General features: G+C 29.9%; 1 protein-coding gene across 6 annotated transcripts in view; it reads right to left on the reverse strand.

Moving 5' to 3' along the window:
- The window catches only part of LRP1 (LDL receptor protein 1), a 271,088-nt gene that overhangs the window by 56,399 nt on the left and 189,203 nt on the right, over positions 1-25,486 (reverse strand). For all 6 annotated transcript variants that reach the window (XM_067267543.1, XM_067267545.1, XM_067267547.1 and 3 more), the window contains exons 59-69: positions 24,078-24,197; positions 21,961-22,089; positions 21,374-21,579; positions 18,112-18,299; positions 16,465-16,682; positions 14,902-15,090; positions 14,336-14,477; positions 11,632-11,852; positions 11,421-11,552; positions 6,733-6,852; positions 1,086-1,325 (exon numbers count right to left, since the gene is read on the reverse strand). In XM_067267543.1, coding sequence (XP_067123644.1) covers positions 1,086-1,325; positions 6,733-6,852; positions 11,421-11,552; positions 11,632-11,852; positions 14,336-14,477; positions 14,902-15,090; positions 16,465-16,682; positions 18,112-18,299; positions 21,374-21,579; positions 21,961-22,089; positions 24,078-24,197 — 1,905 coding nt within the window. The remainder of the gene's footprint in view (positions 1-1,085; positions 1,326-6,732; positions 6,853-11,420; positions 11,553-11,631; positions 11,853-14,335; positions 14,478-14,901; positions 15,091-16,464; positions 16,683-18,111; positions 18,300-21,373; positions 21,580-21,960; positions 22,090-24,077; positions 24,198-25,486) is intronic.

The raw sequence follows: 25,486 nt of genomic DNA on the forward strand, positions 1-25,486 counted from the left end.
TTTAAATATTAAAAATTATTATACTATTTAATATTCAAAAGACTTTTAGCTGCATATCTAATTATCACTATGTAATGTAATAATAAACTGATCAATGGCACTAAACATTTTAAAGGTTAACAAAGATGCCTTGGAACATCCTACGCTACCTTGCTCAATATGCCAAGGATGCTCGTGTGTTCTCGAAGTTTGTTTACATTGCTACTTAGGAAAATTTTATCTGTTGTTTATAAGAAAGAAAGTGGAAGTATATTCTTTGAAATGTACAATAATCTGTTTATTTTGTATTAGTATTCGGTATATTGGGGTGCTGATAGACATCTGAGCATCACTCCCATTCTTTTCAGAAAAAGAGTGTCAAAGGAATTTTTGCTTCTTTTTTACATGCATACTGTTGTTAAAAAAAAAAATTTTAGCATATTAAAGGAAACAGGTTTTTATACTGGCTTATTGAATCTGTATGCTGGAACTATCATGTAATAATAAAAATTCACACCATTCTTACATTTTTGGCTGCATTCAGAGGTATGCTTTAGGTCAGCGATTCTCAACCTTCTAAGCTCCGTGACTCCCAAGTAGTAAATATAAATAAACTTAATATTTTGCAACCCCCACCCAAAGGAATAACAACAGTAAGCTTTACTATTACTAATTGAATTTTGACTGTAATTATAAATGTAAACAAATGCAACTATCACATTAATTTCTTTTCTTTACATGTGTACTTATAAACTTATAAACATTTAACTTATAATAATTTCTTCATAAAATGATTTCTTCTCATAAAATGATCTCATTATTGTTTCGCAACCCCCCTTTAATATCACCGTAACCCCCGATTGAGAAACATTGCTTTAGGTTAAGCTGATATGAAACTGAACATCTATAGAGAGTTCAAAATTTGGAAGATTATAAATTTTCTTTGGTGTCATTGTTTTTGAAATTAATATCAATATTTATATAAATATACTAGATACAGTTTTAATAAAATAAATAAATAAATACAAAAAATATTAAAAACACTTCTAATAAATAATAATAATATATTATTTATTATATTAATTTTTAAAAGAAAGACTAATTACCACAATTTTCTTCGTCTGAATTATCTTCACAATCGTTATCAAAATCACAGTGCCATCGTCCCGGAATGCAGCGATTATTTTTGCATTTGAAGTATGTTGATTGACAAGTGGTATAATCATTACAAGATGCAGGTTCATCATCTTTATCTGTACAGTCATAATCACCATCACATTTCCATGAAAGTGGAATGCAACGACCAGACTTGCATCGAAAATAGTTTGATGGACATGTTCGATTAGCTGTTATAAAATTAAATTCTCAATAAATAAATTTTAAAAAATATATATCTTGTTAATGAGTTTTTTAATAACTATAATATCAATCAGTTCTTTATTGTATGAACCTTAGTTTGTTATACAAGGAGTAATTTGTTTCAAAAACAAAATCATTACAAAATAATATTTAACAAGTTTGTAATATTTTGATATTTTACTTAATAATTTAGTACAAGTAATAATCAGTTTTTGAGAAGCACAATATATTAATGATATCTTTCGAAGCCTTAAACCTTGTTAAATACTTGTCCCTAGTATCTCTAAATTTTACACAATGAAGAAATACGTGTTCTCAAGTTTCATATGCTTGCATAGTACAGTTACTGCATATTTTTTCAGGATCTATTGCTAGTCTGCTATTATATCAGGTCAGTCCATAAGTTCATGCGTATTTTTATCTACAAAAAAAGCAGCAAAAAATTTTAATTAAATTTTATTTCAATCTATAATGTATTCACCGTTATTTTGTACAATTTCTTGCCATCTTGATGGTAGCTTTTTAATCCCGTCTTCGTAAAATGATTTCGGTTTTGAATCAAAATATTCAGAAATAGCCTTTTTTACATTGCTCTCATCCTCAAAAGTTTTCCCTTTTAAAAATTCTGCAAACTGCGAAAAAGATGATAATCACTGGGAGCAATATCTGGCGAATATGCTGGATGAGGTAAAATTTTCCAGTTGTAGCTATCAAGTTTCTGTACAGTTATTTTGAAGCGTGTGGTCTGGCATTGTTATGCTGCAAGAGAACCTGCTTTCTGTTCACTAACAATGGTCGATTTTTTTTCAATTTTTCATTTAAACGCTCTAATTGCTCACAATACATTTGAGCTGTATTTGTTTGATCAGGTTCTAACAGCTCAAAGTGAATTACACCTGACATATCCCACCAAACAGACAAAAGAATTTTTTTTGGATGCAACCCACCTTTTGCAGTCGGTTTTGGCTGCTTGTTGCAATCCATCCATTGACTTTTTCTCGTCACATTATTATAGAGGATCCATTTTTCATCTCCAGTAACCAGCTTACCAAGAAAAGGTTCTAAAGCATATAAATAAACAACAACTAACCCGTTATATATAAAGACCAACAACTGTCAAATTATCGGGCTAGCAAATGGCTATAATAATAATAATAATTTAAGTTAATTTGGTACTAGAGTTAGGCGTTAGGCGCCATCTCTTGCTAAATTTAATAATTAGACTTTTAATAAGCCTAAATTTATTTAAAATTATTTAAACTGGAAGAAAAGAATTGGCCCGAAGCGGGATTCGAACCCGCAACTTCTGCTATCCGTGCAGACACGTTACCAGTTACGCTACCCGGACCTTCGATCCGATCCTCCCCTTCCAGTTGATAAGATTACCGTACGACCAGCTTTATATATAACAGGTTAGTTGTTGTTTATTTATATGTATACGCCTTGCCGGGGTTTGCGATGGCCGGTTGAGTGCCTTTGGGAGGACGTGGGCAATTAATGTGTCCCCAGCCGGCATTGTAATAGCCGTCGATGGTCGTACGGTAATCTTATATCAACTGGAAGGGGAGGATCGGACCGAAGGTCCGGGTAGCGTAACTGGTAACGTGTCTGCACGGATAGCAGAAGTTGCGGGTTCGAATCCCGCTTCGGGCCAATTCTTTTCTTCCAGTTAAGCCTAAATTTATTTAAAATTATTTAATTAAAATTCTAATTATTAAATTTAGCAAGAGATGGCACCTAACGCCTAACTCTAGTACCAAATTAACTTAAATTATTAATATTACTAGCCATTTGCTAGCCCGATAATTCGGCAGTTGTTGGTCTTGGTTCTAAAGCAATACGGGATAAACGAGACGTGCAAATGTTTACACGTTGTTGTCGGTTAGCTATTGACAGTTCATGTGGTATCCATTTTCCTAGCTTTGAAACTTTTCTGATTTGTTGTAGATGTGTATGAACAGTTCCATGGGATGAATTTAAACGTTCCACAATTTCATCAACTGTTAAAGATGGTTCTGCTTCAACTAGTGCAGAGAGAGCATCATCATCAAAGTCAATGGGTCTTCCAGTACAAGTCTTATCCTCCACACTAAAATCATTGTTTCTAAATCTTTCAAACCACTTCTGCACAGTCCTTGCACTAATTACGATTTGATTATTTACAGTACAGTAGAACCTCTATTATCCGGACTAACTGGGGATGAAGGTAGTCCGGATAAGGAAAAATCCAGATAATCGAAAAAATAATAATTGACAGTGCATATAGCAGACATAGGCAAATGTGGCTCTTTTTGAGTTATATGCAGCTCTTGCTGAGTGTTAATTTCTGTATTTTATTATTGTTTTCATAAAATTATAAAAATAAAATTGTAAAAAGATGTTTGTTTTATATTATATTTATATTATATAATAAAATCGCGCGCTTTACCATACTATCCGCCACGACAGTACAAAACTGCGGCTCCCATGCATTTTGGCTCCCACTGAACTCTTGCTTGCCCACCCCTGGCATATAGTATGAATAATTTTTATTTGTCTAGATTTACATATAGCTTCAATATTAAATTATTTTTTATTAAGAAATTCAATTAATGATTTTTGTTTAAAGCTAGCTGTTCTTTTTGAAGCTGCTAAATCGCAAATACTTTTAAGACATATAAGTTGTCCTGAGTTACACTCTTCTTAGCTCTCAAACCACTTCATGGTGACATCTAAGCACTGAAAAGCTTCAGAATGTGTAGGACCAATATCTCTTACTTCGCAAATCTCTTCGTCTTCTCGATCTTGTTTATCTGAGGAAGATATTTCTTTAATTATTTTCTCATCATTCAAAATTTGGAATCCAGGATCGTTTGCATCGCAATTTAACCACTCTGTTACATCTTCTTCGTCACATTCGGCACATATTGAAATTTGTGCTATTGCTTCCACAATGTCTCCTATACCACTTTCTACTGTTACTGGAATTTACTAATGGTCTTTTCAAAATTTTGTTCCATGCATTCCATCACGTACGTACATAAACAGTGTCGCAATTTGCCAAGTGCAAATCAGCAAATTCGTACAAGTTTTATTTATGTTGAACAATCCGGATAATTGAAAATCCGGTTAATAGAGGTCCGGATAATGAAGGTTCTACTGTATTTATTTTTTTTTGGCTGCATTTGTAGCATTCTCACCACTTAAAAATAAAAAGTATAAAACATGTCTTTTGTATTCCTCCGTTACTTCCATTTTAACAAAAATAAACAACTGAAATGTTCACAATTCTGAACAGTATTATATGAATGAGATTCAATTTAACACTTCAGTGTAAAAATTATCACATTAGACTGACATTTTTAACAGCAAAACAAGATTTTTCTCAAGGTCGTAAAAATGCGCATGGACTTATGGACTGACCTGATACATTAAGATATAATTTTGACCACATCTCAAATGAAGAATTAATCGTTAATATAATAATTTATGAGCATAAGCAAATAATCTTCACACATCAACATAGTTTTAATGCTGTAATATAACTGAAAGTGTTTATTCTTTTCTAACAGAGACCAATCTTCTTGTATACTTTGTTCACAGCACAGTTTTATAATTAATGGTTGATAACTTTCAATCAAATGAGGATCCTGAGATAGCCACAGAAAAGAAAAACCAAGTCAATTTAACAGATTTTGCAGTGCCGACAGCAAACTGTATGTCCAATCCTTTGTCGTTGAACACAATCTGTAAAGTTTATCACATGCTAGTTTATTGTCTAATTTTAAGAGACGTAATAACTATAATATAGGTATTATCTATACTTGGTCTCAATGTAACCTACCACAACAGTCTATGAACAAATCAGTAGTGGTAGTGGTGTTGTCTATGTTATATTATTCCATAATTTTCCATGAAGATTTGGTGTTAACAGCTTTTTAAATGACATGTACTGTACATGTTCTGTGGTTTCTAAAACTTGTTTACCGACAAAACAGAAGAATACCATGCACATATTGTTGAAAAAGCTATTTAGAGTATTTAATTTCACAAAATAGTAAAACAAAAAAAAAGTTAATGCATACAAACAATTAGTAATAATGAAAAAATTGTCTTTCATTGTAATCTACAAAATACTGAAAAACTTTGAATTCAAAATAAAAAATACATAATGGTGATCTTCTGTAACTAACAATTGTTAGTAACTTTTGAAGTTTTTACATATTAATTTCAGAAATTATGAAGTCAATTTTAGTTAATAGTAGAGTCAATTATCAAAAAAATCTATGTAGAGTGTCTATTGGGTTGCAACAAAAAATTCATGACCACAACACCAATTTAATAACCTTAACTTATCTTTAGGGTTTATAGGTAAGAAATTTGCTTATTTTTGGTTGTTTTATTTTTATTTATTGGTATTTTGAATTTTATTGACAGATGCTCCCAAACTTTAATTATTACATTTTAATTTTAAACCTTAACTTAAATTTAAATTATTATTTTATAATTTTGTTTGTGATTTTATGCTTATTGTATCCAAACGTTTTGTTTTTTGGGAGATGGTATTGCTTCCCACATCAAGGAGTGTTCAGTATGCATAATAAATAAATAAATAAATCTTTACAGAAGAATGAAAGATGATTTTTTTTGCAAACATAAGACAATTGTGTAATGTTTCGGTTATATAAAAAATTATGTATATTTACAGTAATTATTTCAAAATAAAATTAACTATATTTTGTGATTTGTGGATGATGATGATTATTTTGTCAAATTCTTAAATGATAAGAAGATTTTTCACTTTATTTATATAATTAAAAAACAAAGCAGAAAAGATATCAAGAAAAATACAGGGTGTCCGGAAAAGAACTGATGGATTAGGAAAAATATTATTTAAGAAAAACAGATGATGAACTATGGTTTTCAGTAATCATAAGTAAAATGTAAAAGTTTTTCCCTGGCATTATAAAAACACATGGCCCTTTTTTGTTACAAAAGGAACTTTTAAAGGAAGGTTTTCCTAACCCAATGGATAGGTGAGATAGATCAATTCAGTTTCCATCCCTTTCCCTTCACATAAGCTCTTTCAAATTTTTCTTGTGGAGTTATGTGAAGGACTTTATTTATTTTTATAAAACACATGTTACAGATATTGAAACATTAAAAAGATTGCATAGTAAATGCAAACGAAACTATCACACAAGATGTTACACAATTTTTTTCTACGTGTTATGTATTGTGAGAATAGTACATGATACATATATTGGGATTTCTTAAAAGTATGAAATCTTTTTGACTTTTGACAAATAGTGTGGCTGTGTGTATTTTCCTAAACTAAATGAGTTTATATAATCCATTAGTTATTTTTCATACACTATGTATAACAGTATTTTTGATACAAAATATTTAACTTACCACAACTACTTGGTTCATCTGATTTATCATGACAGTCATCTTCACCATCACAAACCCAAACTTGTGGAATGCAGACAGAGTTCATACATCGAAACTGATTACTCAGACATGTTTTAGGTGCTGAAATAAAAGATTAATTCTAATGAAAAATTTATAAAACTGCTTATATAAATCATATAACATTTTTTAGTATCTACATTTAAAATATCTTCAAAAACAAAAAAAAATTTAATTATAGTTTTACTGGCATTTTTTAACCATTAAGATATACAGGTCACCAAAATATAACTCTTAAATATTTGTCCTTTTACATTATTGTTTTCTTCTATATATGAATTTATAATGTAAAAGGTTTAAGTCAAGTACATATAACATATTAATACTATAACCTCTTCAAGGCAACAATATTGTTAGGAACAAACAACTAGCTTTCTTCAAATAACAGTACAGATGTTATTGTGAGATATCAGAGCAAATTTTGACTAAATTAAGAAAGTTTTTAGCCTAATTCTCCATTGCAATCCTTAAGAAAACATGGAAAATGAATTGAATGACACCCTTTTCATCAACAACTGTTCAAGAATTATAACAATCTTGTGCTAAATGATAACAATCTATTGTTAAAGGAGGAGAAAGTCAACCCTCAAACAAGTAAACAGAATGAATCTTACAAGTCTCAAACCAAATATGGTAATAGCAGCTCCATATAAAGACATCTTAACGTCATCAATGGCTCACCTCTGACCGCACACCTGCAGATTCATCGCTAAACATCCAATCACCTGATGAGTTTTCCCAGGCTAAATTGGATAAAAAGGAAAATGGAACTCGAGTCAGGGTGGACATTTCCTACAGCATAGAAGAGCTCTACCTGCCACTCTGTTCCTAGCAGAAATTTCTAGAACGGTGATCCTATGACAGAAGGAAAAAACCAAGTCTCTGGTCCTGTCATATCTGTTCTCTCAAGGATCCTCCGCACAAATGATATGCTACGAGCAAACATTGTCCTGAGCCTTGACTGACAAGTTCTCACCGGAAGAGACAGAAATATGATAGTTATCTACTGGTTGTAAATTCTCTCTTGCCTAACTTAGGTAGATAGCTTAGAAGGCAGTATCCATAAACTCGTGAGCGGCATACGTCGTAGGTTAGGCACGCCACTTTATAGTTACTCCCCATATTTAGTCATGTGTCATGTAGTTCTTTTGTATATTTTAGATTTTAGTTACAATATACTCTTGTTGTATTTGTTAAACTGGCAACCTATCTTTCTTGAGAACGAACACCTATCGACTTACTTTCGCTCTTCCCACTCAACGAACGATTTATTGCCCTCCTAGCCATTCGACGACAAAGTGAGCAGGTTTAACCAACTTGTCGCTGACTAAGTGGTCTAAAGGGACTCCCTTCAACCCCAGTTCTCACATTATAGATTTTCTTACTGTATTTTCACAGATTGTCTAGCATGTTAGTCTATCTGGGAAGACCAGGAAATCAGATATTTCCACATGGTAAAACTGGCATGCTGGTTTAAGTGAGGTTATACATCCCTCTCTAGAGGGCACATTAAAAAAATGAAAGTTATGTCAGATAAAACAAATGAATTTTTATTCTAAAACTGTGAAACTGTCAGCATTACATCATAAACTACGATTATATGTTTAATTTTCTTCATTCTGTCTTCTTTCTAACAACATAAAATACTCTTGGAATTCCAAAAGTGCTTTTTTATATTTATTTTACAGTAATTTAATTCAAAAACCCAAAAGTGTACATGGTAAATTTAAGAAACTTGCAGTAAATTATCTCAACTTACATTGATTAACATCAGCTTTGTCTGAAATTTGAGAGGATGGTGTTATTTTTAAGGTCAGGGTGGATAATCAATGTAGCCCACACTGACTAATTACCACTACTACTACTGTCAATAAGTTGCTAATTGTTTTATTGTCTTGTAAATAAAAACTCTCTTCCTCATTTTAAGTAAGTCAAATTACAATGATGATATATTAATGCACTCCAAAGAATGTTTTTAGTCATTAAACAAATGTTAAAAAAAGTTTTATTAGATCAACTAAAATATAAAATTAATCAGTAGTTTAACTGGCATGCCAGTAACCCAGAGTTTCTGGCATGCTGGTCTCCCCTGTTTATATGTGACATTCCAGTTGTTCTGAAAAAATATGGTAAGATTAATCATTTACATTCTTACTGTAGATTGAAAATAAATCAAAATTTTATTCAAATTTAAAGAGGTGTTCTGATCAAAAAAGAGCAAGAATGACAGACGGATTCTGTGGCATTTGCAGATTCCCTGACTTTTTCTGCTAAAAATCTTATTCCCTGACTTTCCAGGTCTGTAATGACGCTGAATAGAGAAATTCATAAGCAAAGATGTCAGCAGAGTGCCTTTACATCACTATCTTTTGAGTTTCAAAAAGTTAACAATATGACTGTTGTAACTAAAAACTTGTGTGAAGTTTTGAATATGATGCTGTTTTGAAAAACATCTGCTTAAAATTTCAACAATTTGCACTGATATTAATCTGGAGAGGAAAGAAATCCATCATAGATTGATGACACTTACATATGGAAGGAACATGGACTGACTCATATGGAATTGAAAAGTGCCTTTTGTAACAAAACCTGAATTCCAAAAGAAGCCAAGATGCACAATTAACCATTGTTGAATACAAACACTGTATTGAATTTGTACTGAAGTAAAGTAAGAAGAATACTGCTCAAAGTTTGCTAAATTTTTAACACTAAGGCCGCGACTCCACTAGCCGTAAAAGGGCCGTAAAACCCCTCACCGTAAAAGCTTTTAATCACGTGACCATGATATTTTACGACCTGCTCAGGCGTAAAATATCATGGTCACGTGATTAAAAGCTTTTACGGTGAGGGGTTTTACGGCCCTTTTACGGCTAGTGGAGTCGCGGCCTAACTGTTAAACATGAAAGAAATCAATTACAGAATGTTATCGTGTAGAGCCATTTTACAAAGACTGGCGCTGGGAATATAGTTAAAATGAACATCAATAAAGTGAATTCTCATGTTAAAACAAATTTTGCCTTTGTCCTGGCAAACTGTCATTGTTACAATGCTAATTTTCATGATAAAGCAAACAAAAAATTTACAGTTCAGTTTAACAAATTTTGATAAAGTATCTTTATAACCCCCAAGAAATAACCCTATTTTCAATAAAGGTTGCTTTTTACACTTATTACAGTATCATTTTTTTGTTGTTCGTGTCAAAATGTTCTATTTTGAATAGAATAGATTTTTCTTCTCCTAGTAAGAAAACATGGGTACCTCCAATTGCAGAGCAATTCAAACATCTGGTTTTAGTAGATCATTCTACTGTACTTAGAAAATAGAGGTTAAACTTTAAGGACATCCATTCCTTTAAATAAATATGGTCCCATGCAAACACGTGCAAGTTTGCATATCAGCAGTGCATACAGTGATACCAAGTTTGGCCAATTTCTGCCAAATTTGGCTCCTTTTTCACTTTTTCAACACCAAAAAATATTTTCTACTTTTTCAAACAATCTTCAACAAAAAAAAATCATAGTTTTCCTTTAGCTTTGTTTTGTTTAACCACTCTTATATACTGCTCCACACTTAAATGGCAAATACCTTCTCCTCATTTTGTTTGATTTGAAAATCATTTAGATCATTAATTTATTTAACTTTATTTAGTAAATTAATTCAAAATATTATAATTTAGAGATTTCAATTGTCTATTAATCCTTAGCTCCATAAATTAAACAACCTTGACATTGACCCCAAAAATCAGTCAGTCACTTTATCAAAAATTCGTATTATCTACTGCTCCCCTAGTGATTCATATTAATGTGAGTCAACTGTAAAATATGGTTAACGTTATCAAGAAGAGAGTTGTATCAATGAGATAAACATTCAGCAATTCACAAAAAAAAAAATGTTATATTGTTCATATAGTGGGATCAGAGGGTTCTATATACAGAGTTGCTTCCACCTAGTAAAATCGTTATTGCAGAGGAGTCCTTTGAACAGCTACAAACATTAAGTGATGATGTTATCAAGGAAAAGTGTCTACTGGCAAATAGGAAAGATGTTTTCTTATGTAATGATGTCCTCAAAGATATACGAGGACATAGCAAAAATTGGTTTCACTGAGAAATACCACATCATCCAGCGTATTTGCCTGATTTAGTACCTTCAGAATACTACTTGTTTCAATTACTTCAAAATTGGGAGGAAAACCTTCAGATAATGAAAGAGTACTTTGCCTCAAAAATTCAAGAATTTTTTCATAAGATATAAACAAGCTTTCTGCCAGATGAAATTATCCGTTGTTTACTACAACTGTTTAACATGTAGGAAATTAATTAATGAATTGGGCTTAAGAAGAACAAATCAACTTCTCACTAAAAAATCTGACGTTATTTTCTGATCAATCTAATAAAAATTAACAGCAGCATCAATGTATTGTTCATATTCAAAAATAATGCTTCTATAAAAAATCTGCAATCATTATTTAGTATTTTATCAAACTGTTCAAAATTGAAGCAAGCAAATCAATAAGTATCTGTCGTAATTTTTAAAAAATTTGATTATATCATACATTTAAAATCATTTTCTCAATTTAATTAATAAAAGTATCGGAAACATTTCTTATTTTAATAGTTTTTGATACTTACGACATTCAATTTCATCTTCGCCACCGGGGCAATCGTCTTTTCCATCACAGCGATTTGCTAAACTTATACAATGAGATGAAGTTGTTCCATTTCTTGGGCATTTGAATTGACTAAGTAAACAGGTATGCTTATCTATGTAATGATTACAACAATATATAATTACATGTTTTAACTTGAAATCTGGATTTAAGTAAAATATTAAATTTCTTACCACAGTCTATTTCATCAGATTGATCACCACATTGTGAAACACCATCACATAATTGTTTTGGCTGAATACACAGATTGTTAGTACATTGAAATTGTCCTGGGCTACAAAGGAATGCAGGACAATCTGATGGTTCATCTGAATTATCACCACAATCATTTTGATTATCACATCTCCACCAAATTGGTATACATTTAAATGTAGAATGACATACAAATTGTGAGCTGTTATAATAAATTAATAAACATATAAATTATGAACAAAATTATTTAATATTGAATTGATTATATACAAGGTGTCCCATAAATTTGTAAATAGTTTAAAAATTCATAAAAGTTGAAAGAATTGGTGTATTTGAATGTAGTTTTCGTAAAAAGTTATTCTCACGAAGGGGGATTATTCCGGGTAGCGAAAAAGAAAATAGTTCAAATTTTTGTCGATAGGGCGCACTGAATGCAAGAAACTAGTTGGAATTGTCAAATCTGAGTCTTATAAAATGTTATGATTAACAGCTCATTTCAGAATTTTCCTGTTGACACTGGTGAATAAAGCACTATTGGTGAAGTTGCTGGACCTCCAATAAACATGGTGCACCACTGCATGGGAGATTACACAAACTTCCCGTTTCTTCAAAACATCGTACTAGGGAAACCAATCTGACAGGAGTGACTAGACCTGAACCTTTCTTCATTCTCTTCTGTGTCCTAAACCTTCATAGAGTTTCAGCTGGCAATTCATGGCTGAGATAAAACACTTCACCAATAGTGCTTCATCCACCAACATCATAATGAAAACCATATGTCAGCGCCAGTAACAGGAAAATTCAGAAATGAGCTGTTAATCGTAACCCTGCATTTTATAAGACTCAGATTTGCACAATTTCACTGATTTTCTTGAGTTCAGCTCCCCTATTGACAAAAATTTGAACTATTTTCTTTTTCTCTACCCAAAAAAATCCCCCTTCTTGAGAAGAACTTTTACGCAAACTGCATTCAAATATACCAATTCTTTCAGCTTTGTAAATAGTTTAAAAATTCATAAAACTTATGGGACACCCTGTATATATAATACTTTACAATTTATGAGAATAGATTAATTAAACAAAATTTAATTCAAAGAATATACAAAAATTCTAATTAAACCAACAGGTCATTTTTTTCTAATTTTTTTTCTTTTGCATCATCACTTTACTTATTAAGCAGATAAACATTGTAGAAATGTTTTATATGATTTAGTTTTCCAAATTAAAAGAGCACTGACAACAAAATGTTTTTTATAATTTGTACTGTACAAAAATGTTTTCTCCAGCTTCATGAATCACCTTAAATTGTTACTGGATACTAGAATTTTCTGAAAATGAGTATTTGATTATTAGATCTGATAAATCTTGAAATGATTTTTAAATGATAATTTCTGTAAGAGTATGTAAGATAACTTCTAATGTCTAGACAATCTTCACCCGTGACTACCGGTACATATAAAGTCCAATACAGCCTCTTCAACCTTAAAATTCCCGGTACACAAGACGAAAGTTAACAAATAAACTAACGTTTTTGATTCTCCACCGAGATCTTCGTCAGGTTCGTTGACGGTTTTGATAATGGAATGCGAAGAGAATAGAATGGAATGCAAAGAGAATCTATTCTCTTCGCATTCCATTATCAAAACCGTCAACGAACCTGACGAAGATCTCGGTGGAGAATCGAAAACGTTAGTTTATTTGTTAACTTTCGTCTTGTGTACCGGGAATTTTAAGGTTGAAGAGGCTGTATTGAACTTCTAATGTCTTTTTTTAAAAGAGAAAACTCAATTGTTTGTCATCTTACACAAAACTTTAATTATTATAATCTGGCATATCTGTTTAATTCCAACAATTCACTTCCATTACAATAGGTGATATTCATTTCATTGTTTTCATTTTACAAAATTGAATGAGAATAAAATTCTTTTTCACATTCGCTTTTGCTAGTAAGATAGTAATTTATATAAATCTTGTTAATAAATAAAATGATTTGTGCAATTTAATATAAATGAACCTATTCAAATATATTAAAATTACCACAGAAATTTTATTGAATTTATTTCCATTAAAAAGTATTTGTGAGCATTGGATATTAAGGTACCTGATTTTTTGAGTGATAAACAGTTTTGTACCAAATATCTGGCTAAGAAACAGATACCTAATGTTCAGTATTAGTTATTGTTAAGGTGTAAATGATTTTTCCTTTGTAGAATCCAGAAAAATTATTCTAGTAATTACCAATATAAATATTCTTAACTAGTTGACAAAATTTGTAACTTTTTCATGACTTTCTATGATTTCAGAACTTTCCTGATTATTGGACACTATAGAATGTTTCATCACTGCAATTAAAATATGGAACGTCAAAAGGCAATGTTTCTGCCCTATTTTGTGTTATATTGATATTACATATTTAAATGGTTTAAATGTTAATATTTTGATTTAATTTCTTTAATATCAGTTTGATATTATTTGTCTTTAAAAAATTTTGCATTTAGAATTTTGATAATAAATCTTTGCTAAGGAATCAGAAGATGTAACAATATAGTTGCTCATTAACAGTAACAAAACATAATGATTGTTAGTGAGCAATTACTTGTTTGTTTGAAAACTATAAATTAAACAAAAAACTAAACTATAAAGTTTAATTACTAATAAAAGTGATATTTTTAGCTTTAAACAAACCTTGTGCAGTTGTTTTTACAGGATATTCCATCTGATTGCAAAACATAATTTTCAGGACATGCACATAAAGAACCACCTCCAGGTTTTAATAAACATAACGTAGTGCATCCTCCATTATTCTCACATGGATTAGCATTTCTCACTGTAATATAATTTTAATGACATTTAAGAAAGCTGAACAGATCTGAAATTTATATGCATAATAATTTAATACAAATGATAAATTGTTTATTGTTATTTTTGTTTACTTTAATCAATTTCTTTCCTAAATAGTTTAATATGTAATTGAAATATGATAAATAGTAGAAAACTGATTATCTGGAGAAAGTTCATATCAGCCTTTATAGTTACTCAATTTAATTCATTTATTAACTTAGGGAATTCCTATTATCCTGCAGAGAGTACAAAGGAAGATTTAATATGCTAGAATTAGATTTGTTTTCATTTATATGAATAATCTTTCATTCTATAGTATTAATAAATCAGATAAAATGTAAATTTCTTTGCTAATGTCAGAAAAATATAAGATCTTATTAAATAATTTTATTGTTAAACAAGATACTGACATGGTTGCTGTCTATATGGATGTAGCACTTGGATGTCCATAGGACGATGAGCTGTAGTTGTAACAGTTGTGAAATTATGACAATGGTACTTGTGACACTTTTCAATACTTTTTGTTTCCCAATCAGTCCAAAATAATTGGTCCTCAAAAACTGTCAATGCAAAAATATGATGTACAGCATCTATAGGACCTGTTAAAAATTGAAATAAATATTAGTTATCTATATCATCTATATCATCATCTATATCATCATCATCATCATCATCGTGAGAGCTAGTCAATAAATGCTGTATTTTTGTGGATTGTCCAGCATGTAGGTCTGTCTGAGGAGACCATGAAATCAAATATTTCCATATGATAACAACTGGCATGCCAGTTTATCCAGGGAATGCCAGCATGCTGGTTTAGGTGAGGTTATAAATCCCTCTCTAGAATTAAGAAAACAAGTTACCTCACATAAAAACTAATGATTTTTTATTCTAAAACTGTGACTGTGAAACTGTCAGTATTACATCAAGAACTACAATTATATGTTTAATTTCTTCATTTTGTCTTCTTTCCAACAATTAAAATACTGGTGAAATGAGGAAAGTGCTTTTTTTTATGTTTATTTTATTGTAATTCAATTTAAAAATGGAAAAATAAACATATTAAATATCAGAAACAGTAGTAAATTATCTCCATTTACACTGATTAACATCTCCTTTGTGTGAAATTTGAGAGAAAGGTGTTATTTAAGGTCAGGTTATATAGTCAGTGTAGCCAACACTGACTAACTTCTACTAAGACTAGTGTCAATAAGCTGTTAATTGTTTTATTGCACTATAAATGGAAACTCTCTTCCTGAGTTTTAGTTGGTCAAATTATAATGTTATTACAGTAGAGAGTCATTTATCGGAAAGCCTCTAAAGTATAATTTTTTGTTTTTATATTTTTCAATATATTTATTTTGTTTGTGCAAAATAAAGAGATAATTTTTAACAATACAATAGCGTTGATTATTATTATAAAAATTTTCGTTAGGCTTAAAATCGATGAAAAATTCAACACAAAGTGACACACAACGGAGAAAAATTTCAACATCAAATAGGTTAATATATTTTTCGTACATAATTGGTTAACCGAAAAAATCAGTTATCCGAACAACCCCAGTTCCCAATTAATTCGGATAAATGACTCTCTACTGTATTTTATTCTAATTTGAAGAGTGTTTTCTTTAACATTTAATTAACAACTAATTTTGTTACATTTGATTAATTTTATTTTTTAGTCACAGTTTAACAGGCATGCCAGTAATCCCAGGGTTTTTGGCATGCTGGTCATTCCATGAAAATACAGTAAGATAAATATAAATTTTTGAATATTCAGATCTCTGATAAATAAAACAGTTTATATACAAACTTTTTTGTAATGCATCTTTTTTATTCTGTATACGTACCATCATTTCATTTTTGTTAGATATTAACAGGAAATAGTTATTCACTTGGTATATTATAGAGAAAGATCATACTTGCCTATCAACACAGCCTTACCGTTAAGAATAATAATAAATAAAATATAATACCTTTACTTATAACAATTCTCCTATTTTGACCATTCATATCAGCAACTGCTATATAATCCTCACGAGCATCTGCCCAGAAAATCTCTCTAGTTACATAGTCAATGGTTAGCGCATTAGGCCATCCTAAAGATTCATTAATCATCATTTGAAATTCACTTCCATCCATGCCAGCTCTTCCAATGTACGGTTTTTCTCCCCAATCAGTCCAATACATGTATCTGAAATGAAATTGTTATATAAATAATACTGTAAACATTTATAATTAAACTTACTACTTAATTTTAACTAAAGAGATATGATGATGATATTTTAAAATTTTAATTAAATATAAATGTATAACTAATTTCATGAACATTTTAAAGAGAATAAACTTAAGAATTTGTCTCAAGACTTTTTTGAATTTAGTGAAAAATCCTTTTTCTTAATCTTGATTTGAGTGAGATTTTCATTTAAAATTTAGCTGATTCTACTTATAAATGATAACGTAATATCAAATTTATTACACAATAATAAAGATATCAATTTCGAATATCATTATTAACAAAGAAATATTCACATCAATCAATGATTAAATTCTAATCAATAATATCTATTATCTATAAAAATAAATTTTTCTATAAGATATAATAGCAAATGCTTCAGCATTTTCACACTTATTTTGCATCTTATGATATGCTTTTCACTGTAAATTGCTTAATATATCAGCTATCTCTAGATCCTTTCCATATATTGAATTTAATCTGTTGCAAAGTTATGAAAAATATTTCAATTTTAGAAGAAAAAGTACAAAACAAAAGTTTTTTGTCAATTTCATAATTCAGAAAGTGAGTTATTTATAAAACAGATTGATTTCAAATATTATTAAAAAAGTCAGAGAAAGCTTTGAATTACATTTTCAAATAAAGTTAACTGATTAAAATGTCAGAATCAGAAGTAATTGTTTTGAAAAAACTGAGCATCAAGAAAGGGCTTAGCTTCTTAGGCAAGGATATATACATGTACTGTACCTACAACATTTAATAAAGGTTTTTATTAAGTTGTTAAAGATAGAACAGACAGTATTATATTGATGTTTCATTAATATTTTTCTTGAAAATTATGTTAAATAAAAATTAAAAAGCAAGGATAGCATTTATATTGTTTTATCTTCATTTTCATTTTTTGTTTAAAATTGTTACATATTGTCATGTTTACTAATTTTTAACAAATCTTACTGTTATCATTTGATATCATTTCATATTACATAGACACTTCAAATTGTTTCATCAGATGATGACACTAAAATCATTCCATGTCATTTGGTCATTTGAAGATGATGAAAATCATTTTAGAAACATCTATTGTTAACAGCTGTATATAATAATAATGTGGTATCTTTAATATTTTATTCAACATTTCAAAATAAAAAGTGAGGTTTTTATTTTTTAAAAGTTAAAATCTTATAAATAATTGCATTCCATGCAACAAAGTTTTATAATTCATATAATTTTCAATTCAGAACAAAGAAAAAATAATGAAATACAGTATCTTGTATTAATGTATTAATTCATACTTAAAAACTTTTAAAATTTACTTTATTAGGAATGAATAAATATGGACATTTTTGGCTTTAAAATACACAGAAATTCTTTTTATGTAAATATTTACCCTTGATAAGGATCTAAAGCAATTGCTCTTGGTTCTTGAAGACCTTCTCTGATTAAAACTTTACGAAAACGTCCATTTAATTTAGAAACTTCAATCGTGTCTTTCCCTTTATCACACCAGTATAAATTTCGTCCTACCCAATCAACGGCAAGCCCATCAGGACTTTGAACAGTACTGGCATGGAGTATCTAAAAGAAAAGGAAAAATATTCCTTGGTTATAAAATGAAAAAATAATTATTTTTCTTTTCAATATTTAATCAAAACAGTATTAATCAATTCAGTCCCTGATATACTGTATTTTAAAAATTTATGAATAAAACTGATTATGCATATATTTTATGAATTAGAAAATGTAATATAAAATACTGAGATGTTAAAGTACGGTATTTTGTTTTATACTTTAAATTATTTACAAAAGGTAAATCACTTTTGAATGAATTTGAATATATTACCAGTTCAGACACCATTATTTTCTAGTAATTATCACATTCACAGACTCCAAAAATACTAGCCAGTCAACAACTTTATTTTACCCAGATGCATTTCAGAAATTACAATACAGGTATACCTCGCCTTACGTCGGTAATTGGTTCCAGGAGAGGCGACGTAAGTCGAATTTACTTGTGTAGTTACGACGTAAGTCAAAACTACGGTGAAAAACGCCAATAATGAGCACTTAAAGACAGCTAAATAAGACGACAACAGAAACATAGTTCATGTTTCGTTCCCTAGGATTTATGATGATTATATTAACATTTACTGTAAATGTACATATCTTAATATGATTTTATGTGCTTTTAACGCTTTTCTAGTGATATTACGACTTCAATATTTGTGGCGTATAGATGTAAAGTCGAATAAAATGACTTAAACTTGATTTTTATTTTTCCATGTACTTTTTTGACAAACGACGTAACTTGAAACAACGTAACTCAAGATATACCTGTATTGCCCTCTTTAGTGGGCTTTCTTTCATACAAGCTAAACAAGGCACAAACACTTTTCAATACTCACACAATTTTTCAATATTCCAATCATTTTTTACTAATTTCCATAATAAATAATTGTTTTCTCATTTCCTTGCTACAGTATTTTCCTCCATTGTCACTCTGGATAGCTTTGATTTTTAGTCTGGTCTGATTCTCTAGGTAGGCTTTGACATCTCTTAGCGTTTCAAACAGTTCATCTTTGGTCTATAGAAAACGTACCTTAGTCCATCAAGTATAATCATCAATAAATGTTACAAAGTAAGGTGATCTGCCAAGAGAGCTATTCCACATGGGTCCACATACATCTCATCTGTATGGATGATTTCAAGTGGTCAGTTCATTCATTTGACAAAGGGATGGGGGAAAGGGCAGGCGTGACATTTTTCCCACAATGCATGTCTCACACATATCAAGCAGATCTTCCTTGTCAAATCTGAGGCTGGTGACCCCTCCTTGATCCAACAATTTTCTTAATACAGTAACATGGAAATGACCAAATCTTTTGTGCCAGATTCATAATCGATTGATTGGAGATTTTTCTTGGAAGATGTGGATTCAATTGTTTTGAGGTAGTACATAGTAGAGATTGCCTACGAGATTGGCAACTGTGGCTGTTGTCCCCTCTGAGTCGATGATTCATGCTTTGAATTTATCAAATATTACTTTATAGCCTTTGTTGGTTATTTTGGAGACTGATAAGAGGTTTGTGCAAAGTGATGGCAGTGTGTTTAGTAGGTCAAACGATTGTTTCTGTTTGCTAGTACCAACATAGATTTGGGCCATACCAACTGCATTCATGGATATGGTTTGATCATTGGTGAGATTCAATTTTGTGTTAAAGGTAGTTCACAAGTCTGAAAATTTTTTTTGGTTGGAACCTGTGTGTGATGTGGCTCTGCTGTCGAGACACCAAGCATCACATGGCATTCCAGTATGAAAAGTAGACTTGTATGAAAAACATTCTGCTGTCGGGTTTGCTAGATCTCAGTTGATTTTCTTGCCTCTTTTTTTATGACAGACTCCTTCTCTGTGGCCAGGTTTCTTGCAAAAATTGCATTGCAGTTTTGATCCTTGATAACAGATGGCATCACTGTTGACAAGTGCATCACTGTTTTGTGATTCGCAGAAAGATCGCTCTTCATATTCCTCGAAGATCTTGACTTTTAGGGTTTTGAGTTTTGGAACGTTGTCTCTCACTTCGATCACAGTGCTAAAGGTGTTGAAACTATTTGGCAAACTCTATATTAACAAAACAGAGAGAAGTTCCTTGTTCATTGAAATTTCCAAATTGGCAAGCTTGTCTGCAATGTCTAAGAATTTGGCGATATGGTCGTACAGGTTTCCTCCTTCAAGCAGCTTTGTGAGAATTAACATCTTTATTAGGAAGGCCTTATTTGCTGGTCCATGAGACTGGTAAATGAATCTGAGTTTTCCCCGAATTTCTCTCGACGTTCAAGAATTTCATACATGTTTTAGTTCAGATGGACTTAGCATTAGTATCAAGCTCGATCTTGCCTTATGGTCATTTTTCGTCCAGGTGTCATGTTCCAGTCAAGATTCAGGACTATTGGCAATTATGGCAGGACAAGGTATTGCTCCATTAGTATATTCCCACATGCCATCCCTTTTGATTACAGCTTTGGCTTGAAGACACCACGTATCATAATTTTCACGATTTAATAGTTCGACTTTAAATGAATTCATTCTTATAAATACAAGGATTGATCAACGAAGTATGAAAGACAAAGGATATGAACCAAGTTGTGGTCTAGTTGTTTTTCAGCTCTGCTGGGGTAATGGTGTCTGGGCCCATAAACTGTTGTTAATCAGGAATCACTGGAGAGACAGACAGACGATACACATTACAGTGGTTAAAGTATCTTTGTTTAATCAAAAAGTGATACACAAATAAGTCTCTACATAACTGAAGGATGAACATCTGACTGATCTGCAGTTGGGAAACAACAAAGGAAGACAAAAGGTAATAAAACCTTTTGTTTGCTTTTGGGAAGGTTCCTTTAGTGGACCAAATTGGTTTGCATTGAGAGTACCAACAAATACTTCATAATAAATAAAAATATAAAATTATTTTTATATGTTCAGAGTAAAATAATTTAATTGAATGACAAGATTATTTCAAAAACTGGAAAATTTTTTGAAATTTTATTATAATATCATAAAGATTTACTTAAATTATTTAATAAATTAATGTAATTCAACTTAACTTCAGTAAAAATAAAAAAGAAAAACAATGTTTAATTTTTAAAATTACCTCATGATTAGATTTATTTAGACACATGCGAGTTAAACTACTTCCTAATGCTGTAACATCTGACCAGTATAAACATTTTTCCTCCCAATCATAATCTAATGCCACTGCATTTGTTAAGTTTCGAGCAAGTAATTCAGAATCGTGTCCATGAAGATCCATATGACGAATATAATAACGATTAGAAAAAATCAGTGTAGGTTTTACAGCTGAAAATAATAACAAGATAAATCATTCACTAAGATATGTAAAGAAATTTTTATATTTATTTTATTCAAAACTAAAATTAAATATTTATAATAAGCTCTGTTCTCTGCTACTGGTTTTGTTTGTAAGTTACCTGTATGACTACACATTAAAAAACTATAAAATAAACCGTTACTATCTATCTAACAACAAGGTTTATTTTTAACAATCTATTAATTGTTAAATGCTTTCAATCACAAAGTATTGAAGACTATTAAAGATGTATATTATTGAAGAAAATATTCATATAACTGACACTAATTATTATTATTTATATTTTTCAAGATAAAAGAAACAAATGAATAACTTTTTAAAAATATGCTGTAATATAAAATCTCTCTTACTGCTATTAGTTTTGCAAGAAATGCCACCATCAGTTGAAACATAACCACTAGCACAAGAGCAAACAAATGATCCGTATGAATTACGACAATGCTGGCTGCATGGATGCTTTTCAGTACATTCATCAATATCTGTAAATATTTTAAATATTTAAAATAATCTTTATTAAAAAGATAACTTAATTAATTAAAAGAAGTATTAAAAATATTATTTGTCCAATTTACTGGTATTATCATAATAATCATGTAAAATTATTAATTACACATAAGATATATTAAATAACTATAAAAACTTAAAACCATTAAGACTATAGCCAAACATTGCTAATCAGTAGTAACAATAATGATTAAATAATTTAAACTAATTAAATTAAGAAAATATGTGCATCAAAGTGGAATTATATCAAATTTTTACTTAAAATTTGTTACTAATTACTAGTGCTGAATATTGTAGAAATTTTCATAACTGTACCTTTGTTTCTACCTTTTGGTACCTTTGTTTCTACCTTATCAAAAAAATTTGTATTAATTTACATTTTCCTTTTATAATTTACACAAAGCTAAACTGTTGTTGAATATTAAAACCAATAAATTGTTATATTGTACATAAATGTATGACTTAATGAGTGATTTGCATTGGAGTTCCATTTGAGAGACAGTTGCATAAACAAGAATACACAATGAGATTGTACTTTGTCAATACTAACTGCCTATTTTAGGAGAGATCAGGTGACAGGATGGGATAGTTCTGTGGTGATTTTGCTACACATGCAAATACTTATGCTGTATGAGTTTTATCAATTATAATACATCATTTTTCTCAGAAAGAGTATTTTGTAAACAAGTGAATCCTTTGTAGCTTAGGCGATAATTGGAAAAGTAAGGGAAGACTGGAGAGATGATCTATGGATTTATAATATTCAGTCACACAAATTTAATTTTTATATCTAATTGCAAGTTTGATAAAGCACTGAAAAGAGGTTTAAAAAAAACCAATAGAAAATAAGTTTTGACATGGAAAGTACTACCCCATTCTGTCACCCTAGCTTCTCTAAAATTTGCACAGTTAATATCTACCAAGTGAAACTTCTTACTTTGCTGACTGAAGAAATCCATTAAAATTTCAGATGATTTGTTCTCATATGCATAATCACTAATTTATACAATTTAAATTTATGTCACATATTAAAAAAACCAATTTATTGACATAAATAACAACAGTTAAATAATAATTGTAATTAAAACATATATCCTCTTAATGAAAAATGTTTTTAGCACTTTTCAAATCTTACCAGTTTAAAGATATTTTTATTTACCTATAAGAAATAGCTTAACTTTGTATAGAATCAGTCTTTAATCCAAATGAATATTAATGTGATTGTAATAAACTATATTTCCAGTCAAAAAATTCATTGCTTTATTTAAATATTTAAAAAATGACTAAACAACAATAAGTGTTGTATTTTAAATACTGTTATTAATTATTTTATTATACAGTAGCATATAATTTTATAAACAAACAAATCATTAAAGCATTATTAGTAAATAAACTTGTGTTTATATCTACAATATCTAAAGTATTTATCTATACATGTATATGAAAATTACATTATTATTGAAAAATTGTTAACAGAACTGTATAATATACATTATACTAATAATAAACAGGAGTAAAATCAAATGTAAACATTAAATATATATAAAATTTAAATTTTTATGTTTTTCAATTTTTAAACTGCACTGGAGAACACCGGGATGTGTAAAATACTGCACACTTAGAACCTATAACCGGTGTGATATAAAAAAAATTAAAATTAAAAGATGTTAATCACCACAAACGTTCTAATTTTTTTATATCACACCGGTTATAGGTTCTAAGTGTGCAGTATTTTCAATTTTTGTTTTATATTTTTCTTTACTGCTATACCTAACACTGGGGGCAATCATTTAATGTTTAATATTCTAATTTTTAAGTTATATTCCTTTTTATATTATACACAAGCCTGTAATTGGGGTTTCCTGTAGGTTGATTTAGTAAATAAATTTCATTTACAGAGAATTATTTAATGTATGAGTATTCACAAGTTTTGAAAGGTTAAAAGTAAGTAAAACAGAGTTACCTTCACAAATACGTCCACCATCTTGAGATTTATAACCTTCAGAGCAAGTACATTTGTAGCCAATAGGTAAATCTTCACATTTTTGAGCACAGCTGGATCTTATCAAACATTCATTTATATCTATGAATAATAATTTTATTTCAGAAATAAATCCTTCTTAAAATATATTGTGCCCATAAATTAAAGAAAAAAATTTTTATTATTTACTGCAAGAATTATCAAGATTTTATCATATAACATTAATTAATACAAAAAAATTTATATACATAAAGCATTCACATTCTATGAAACACAATTTTGACAATTTCGTTTCTTGCCTCATTGCAATAAATAATAATAAATTAAACTGAAGTTTTATAACTCTATTGACATTTCACTAGGTTCTTTTATGATACATTACACAAACTATAAAAAATTCCTGATATTTGGCATTTCTAAATATATAACTTCAAATATCTAAAAATTATCAATCTAAGAATTCATTGTTATGATTTCTAAATGAAGCTGTAATAAGGCTAATTTTATCAATTATAAACAAAATAATTTGACTATAGGTAGGCAGCTAACAGAATTGGATAGATGTTTATGTTGCTATGATTTCTTACCAGCAACGACAGAAATTTATTTTCTTCTTTTAAAATATATAAAGCTTCGTTAATATGAATTTTATGCTGAGGAACTAGTAATAAAACTTCTTATTTTCAAAACAAAAGAAAAAATTTCAATTTTTGTGTATTTTTTATCAATTGGATACATAAACAATGGAATTCTATATTCTTTACAGATTAATAAACGAGTCCAAATTTTTCTTCAAAATAGCATAAAGAGACAATTTAGCTGAGAAACTAAAGCCATGTTATAATTCTGAAATCAACATCCAAAAGGGTAATTTTCAGCAGTGGAAGTATTATAATTATGAAGGTATTTCAATGGTTGGTCAGGCAAACTTCTATGTTCGTACCTACACATTTGTGAGATTTCCAAAGGGGGAAGAAAAGGTGGGAACAATTTCAAAATCATGTCAAAATGAATGAGAAATAAGGGACAGTATGAGGGAGTGAGGCAAAACACCCTTATAGATGAAACTCATTGATTTGATAAAACTGAGGCTTACAATTTCATACAAAGGATGCTCCACTCAGTCTATGATCTAAGAATTTTATTATTTTCTGATGAAGACCCTTGATGAGTCAAGTTGGACTAGAATGTTATCACTATCAAGTCTAGAGATGGGATGAATGATGGTCAATCTGAGGATAAGTGACAATGCTTGCAGTTCAACAAAGACAGATATGACAATGTTAACAGAACTCAAGCACAGAAAAGATCAAATGGACTTGTGGAGAGTTTGAGAGAAGAAAGTCCATGATGTTAGGAGAGATAAATCTGACTTTATAAACCCCAAATTT

This window comes from Centruroides vittatus, unplaced genomic scaffold (genome assembly GCF_030686945.1).
Source record: "Centruroides vittatus isolate TY-2023 unplaced genomic scaffold, ASM3068694v2 contig_3060, whole genome shotgun sequence".
Classification (NCBI taxonomy): domain Eukaryota; kingdom Metazoa; phylum Arthropoda; class Arachnida; order Scorpiones; family Buthidae; genus Centruroides; species Centruroides vittatus.